This window comes from Mastomys coucha, unplaced genomic scaffold (genome assembly GCF_008632895.1).
Source record: "Mastomys coucha isolate ucsf_1 unplaced genomic scaffold, UCSF_Mcou_1 pScaffold9, whole genome shotgun sequence".
NCBI classification, from domain to species: domain Eukaryota; kingdom Metazoa; phylum Chordata; class Mammalia; order Rodentia; family Muridae; genus Mastomys; species Mastomys coucha.
The window spans coordinates 106,814,032-106,819,706 of record NW_022196915.1 but is presented as its reverse complement, the minus strand read 5'-3'; the positions used below and the strand labels follow the sequence as shown (position 1 = coordinate 106,819,706).

Sequence of the window (5,675 nt, the reverse complement as noted above, 5' to 3'; positions counted from 1 at the left end):
TCTCCTGCAGAACCGTGCACACACCCTGCTGTCCTGTCTCCTGCAGAACTGTGCACACACCCTGCTGTTGTGTCTTGTCTTTGTGTATGCTGCTTCCTTCCCAGGCTTTTCCCCCAAACACACAGCAGCACTCCACCAGGACTAACCTGCCATCATCACTGCACATAACACTACAGAAGAGCCCTTTAATTACTTACTAACTAACCTGTTTGCTGTTGGACTCCTTTACTCTGTTTACATTACTGTCTATATAAACCATGCAAGGCTTCAGGAGGTACTCAACAGACACCTGCTAGGGGCAAGGGAGGAGCTCCGTGTTAACACTAAGGCACCTTTATCTCCTAATCACAAATGTCAGATGGGCAGGTGCAGGAAGTGTCCAGAAAGATGGATAGTCCCAACCTCTAGGCAGAGATATATCAATCACCCTTCTGAGGGTGCTTCTTCCTCAGGATCAAGCCTTTGGCTTAACCATGGAGCCACACAGTTACCTACCTAAAGGACATCACTCAGCGGAGTAACTGTGTAGGAGAAAACAGTGAAGCAGGAAAAGTCACTACATTCAGGAACTGCCAAATGACTGATCTAGGGAGAACCACCACTAAGCTCTATTGTCAACATCAGAAACATTGAACCTAAGACTTGCCTAACACCATGATTCCAAAACCAAACAGTTCACAGGTCCTGGATGCTTGTTAAATGCACACCTAAAGCATGACCTAAGAGGAGGAGCCATCCCATTAACTCACCCGCTCTGTACACATTTAAACAGCTCAAGAGAGCTCAAGGAGGCCTATTACCTCAGCTTTCCCTAGATAATAGCTGGCCCTGAGAACTCACCTGTGCCAGCTGTAGCAACAATTACCTTTCTTAAAGCTGTGCTGCAAATGTGACAACCTAGTCTATAACGTGGTGTTCTCAATCAGATTTCTCCTGTGTGCATATGTGTGTGTGTGTGTGTGTGTGTGTGCATGTGTATACCTGTGTGTAAGTTGATATTGGGGTGTCTTTCTTAATCACTCCATTTTTCTTTTTTTGACTCCATTTTTTTTTTTTTTTGACACAGTAAATTGGCTGGCCAGCAAAGCCCTGGGGAAACCCCTGCCTCCACCTCTCATTGGTGAGCTACAGACACACACTGCATGACTTGGTTTTTATGTGGGTATTGAGAATTAGAACTCAGATATTCATGCCTGCAGGACACGCTTCTTACCTACTGAGCCATGTCCCCAGACTCACTTTTTAGCTTTTACATGTTTGGTACAAAAGGATGCCTCAAGATGCTGAGAACAACTGAAATCGAAGAAATCTGCTGTTAGGTCTACTACCCACATACTGTAACCCTAGGAAAGCCACACTACCTCATTCTTCCACACAGTAGTTTGAAGACCAACTCACTAGTAGTTCTGATTGATTCTGGGGCCAATACGCCAAAGTTTCCATAACTTAAATTAGCTATTAAATATGGAGATCATAAACAAATTAAGCCTACTTCAAAGCATGAGAGGTGAGGATGATTTTAAATTATGTCCCTGGCTCTGACAGTTATTCACTCTCAGACTATGTAACAGGAGTGTTCTTTGAAAGGCTCATGACGTTCACAACAGAATGTACCATCTGGAGATGCCAGGCATTTCTGAGCTCTCGAAACATTAACTTCACACGCAGAGATGGGAAATACCGACAGTGGTAAGAAACTTCGAACTGCGGCTTGTTCAAACAGTTTGCTGTTGGTGTATCACTGTCCAATCTCAACACTGTTTAGCTAAGAGTCCATTCTGTAAAGTCAATTCAATATAATGCGGTGGGAAAAAGTTGCCTGGAGGCTGAATAAACTTCTCCGCCCTCTACCTGCTGACCACCGCTGACACTCCTGTAGAGTGCAGCATCCAGAAGCAAAGCTTGCATTCATTCTCTTTGCCAAATGACTTCCTAACTTCACTTGAAAACGCTTTGTTTTTCAGCTCGCAAAAACTCTTCAAGGACAACGGGTAAGAACTACGTGGAAGTTAAAACTGCGGGGGCAGATTCTGGAGCGGAGGATGAAATCCACACGTTCCAGGAATCAGGTGGGTCCTAAAGAAGCCTGTTATGAATGAAGGGGGAGAGGCACCGGCAGATTCCAGCGTCGCCCCCACGGGAACATCTTTCAGCCCCGCACTCGAGCCGTCAAGTGCGTGCGTGGGCCCGGGCCACGAGATGAGCGGGGCACCCGGCCGGACCCTAACTGCCCAGCCCACCTGCAGCAGGGCAGGAGCTGCTACGCACCGTGCGGGAGAAGCCGGGAGCGGAACGGACGTGGCGCCCCTCGGCCCTCAGGGCTACGGTGGGGACGGCGCCCCGCGGCCCCCTAAGAGCTAGAACTGACAAGGCTCGGGCGCGGGAGGCAAGGGGCCCCCAGCCTCCTGCAGACCCGAGTCCCCGCTGCCCCAAGCCGGGTTCGGGAAGTGCTCAGAATGGGGCGAAGGCGGCCCAAGGATGAGGAAACCGGTACTCACAAAGCCCACTGGAGCCGGTGCTGGTGAACATGGTCCCGCCGGGCCCGGAGCCCCCGCGGGGCGTCAGGGGGAGGGGAGGCGGAGGTGGAGAGCCCCCAGCGACCGCGCAAGCGCACTGTCAACCAGCGAGCGAAGGCGGCCCGGCGAGGCGCTCGGGAGCCGCCGGGAAGAAGGCGCATGCGCGGCCTGTGGGGCGGGCTCTGGCCGAGCGTGCCCGCCCCTTCCTGCCCCGAGAGGAAGTGCGTATTGAGGGCGAGCCGGACGTCCGCTTCTTCCGGTAGTTCGGGGTGGGTTTGGATACGGGGTTGACGGATGCCACAATTCCGAGTGCAGAACCTCACGGCCTGGGGCGCCGCGAGGAGATCCGGTTCTTCCGCAATAGAGTACCAGGCCTTTCTAGAGACCTCTTACCTTTCACAGGGCGAGACGGCCGCGATTTTCACGCATGCTCAGTACTTCCGAATGGGCCTTGGCGCTCCGTGAACAGTCTGTGCCTCCGGTGACCCATCAGGCTCCGGAGGCTGCAGGGGTGATGGTTGAAAAGACGGCTAGTAAGCCGGGCGTGGTGGCACACGCCTTTAATCCCAGCACTTGGGAGGCAGAGGCAGGTGGATTTCTGAGTTCGAGGCCAGCCTGGTCTACAGAGTGAGCTCCAGGACAGCCAGGGCTATACAGAGAAACCCTGTCTCGAAAAACCAAAAAAAAAAAAAAAGAAAAGACGGCTAGTAGGAAAAAAAAAAAAAAGTTTTAAGGATACGTACTATAGGGAAATGTAAAGAACATGCCAAGAATGGACGGAATGCTTTCAGGAAATCTTGAGAATTTGGCCCGCATTTTAAATCTGGGTTTGGATTAGTTAAATGCAACATGTCTTTACACTAGGTCAGAGTATTCATATTTTTCCAGAATGTAAATGTGTGAGTGGTTTTTTTATGCAATTTACCCTTTTTTAAAGCTGGTTCAAGCTGGGCAGTGGTGGCGCATCCCTTTAATCCCAGCACTTGAGAGGCAGAGGCAGGCGGATTTCTGAGTTCAAGGCCACCCTGGTCTACACACTACAGAGTGTGTTCCAGACAGCCAGAGCTATACAGAGAAACTCTGTCTCGAGAAAAAAAACATAATAATAATAATGATAAAAAGCTGGTTCAAAAGCATGAAGTACATTTAATTTTATGTTCAACCAGTTGAGTTATTTCGCAGGAAAATTATTTTCCAAAGCCTTATGATCGAGTTCGCAGAAACTGATTCCCACAAAAATCTGTAGCCCACATAAGACTGGTTCTCAAACTAAGGGGTCCCTGGGAGCACTGAAGGGTGTTCAGAAGAACTGGCTGATTTTTATAGTAATGCTAAAATATTTATTTTCTGGTGGTGGTGCACGCCTTTATTCCCTGCACTTGGGAGGCAGAGGCAGGCGGATTTCTGAGTTTGAGGCCAGCCTGGTCTACAGAGTGAGTTCCAGGACAGCCAGGGCTATACAGAGAAACCCTGTCTCGAAAAAACAAACAAACAAACAAAATATTTTCCTTTTCTATTCCTTTTCATCCATGAGTGGTAAGGTTTTCCAGTTAACAGCGCCTGATAAAGCAGCTGGAACTGCAGAGCAACCAAGTTAAAGTTAAAGCAGATCCCTAGTTGCAACTAATCTAGAAGCCACCACATTTTATGGGGGGTGGAGGGAAGGATGCACATTTAATCTACGTGCTTGCTTTTCTAATTCCAGACCTACTCTGGATGAGTTTTCTTCACATACTTCATCCAAAACATATCACAGCAAACTAAAAAGAGAAGTGCACAGGGAATCCCCACAGGCTATTGAGCCAGACATTAAAAGCATTCTTCCTTAAAATGGTTTGCCTAGGAAAGTACCTGGTGTCAAACCTGAACAGTTGAATTTGGCATTTTTTCCTAACTTATCTAAGAAATGACCCTATGGTGATTAAATACATAGAAATGACAGGGATAGTTTAAATAGATTTTGGGAAAGCTTCAAAGTCATATTATTGTCTTAAGTTATTGTTTTGAAATTTTGTCTACTTAAGTCCTATATATTATAGATAATAACCATTTAAGGTAAACTAATCAACTATAAAAGGTTATTATCTAATAGGAGGAAATGAAGTAAACTCTTCATTCAATTGAACACTAGTATGTTTGGAAGGTCTGAAGTCTGAAAAGATAGAAAGCTATGAGATGGACTGCAGTCAGAAGTTTTACGGCAGTTGCACATACTGACTGGTATCAACATGAAAACTCAACTGTCATAAATCCATGGCTCATAGGAAATGAAACATTGAGTGGAAATATACCAACAATGGAGTTCTTGAAACTTGGAACTTGAAAATTATTCCACAGGAAACACTTTTTCCTCTTCCAGTATCATTGTAACATCAGAGCAGCAGTTCTGGTCACCTGGATTTATAAACACCGAAAAGTAGCAACACCCAGTGTGCAAGTCACCAAAAATCTTACTGAGAACCCATACATCATTGAATGTTATCAGTGCCTTTAACAAAATTAGCTCCTTGAGTTAAAAATTATTTTGTGAAAAGAGATTTGATCAGCTCTGCACCAGAAATAAAGCATTTCCAATTCTGTTGTTTTAAAATATTTACTCAGTAACACTTGTGCATAATTTTGTTTCTATAATAAAAAAGTAAATAGTGATACCAAAATATAGGACAATTAGACATGTATTTTACCTATGTCAGAAGTGTTAAGCAAAGGGATTAAGTTGCAACAAGGTTTACATTATTGAAGAATTTTAACATGTTCAATAAGTTTAATCATTCTGAGAGAAGATTTCTTCACAGTTCTTATGTGTAGTAGATAAGACTAGTTCTGAGGACAGTGGCTTAGAACAGTACTCCTAATGTTTTTAAAAGGGCTTACTTTTACTTAATGTGCATGAGTGTCTGCTTGTATTATATATGTGCACCATGTGTGTGCCTGGTGCCAAAGGAGAACAACAGATCCTCTGGAACTGGAGTTACAGGTGGTTGTGAGCAACCATGTAGATGCTAGGACCAAAGCTGGGACTTCAGAGAGATCACGCAGTGCTCTTCAAGGCAGAACATCTCTCTAGAGGCATACATCGTTAATCTTAAGGCTACTTTAAAAAGTAATGCAGTCAGCCGGGCAGTGGTGGCGCATGCCTTTAATCCCAGCACTTGGAAG

The 5,675-nt window shown here is 45.9% G+C and overlaps 1 protein-coding gene across 2 annotated transcripts in view; it reads right to left on the bottom strand.

The window, feature by feature from the left end:
• Nucleotides 1-2,670, bottom strand: part of Ubac2 (UBA domain containing 2) — a 155,980-nt gene extending 153,310 nt beyond the window's left edge. Inside the window, exon 1 of one of the 2 annotated variants that reach the window (XM_031362187.1) lies at nt 2,499-2,670. In XM_031362187.1, coding sequence (XP_031218047.1) covers nt 2,499-2,529 — 31 coding nt within the window. In that variant the 5' untranslated portion in view covers nt 2,530-2,670. The remainder of the gene's footprint in view (nt 1-2,498) is intronic. The other variant, XM_031362186.1, reaches the window with a different exon arrangement.
• Nucleotides 2,671-5,675: the final 3,005 nt, after the last annotated feature.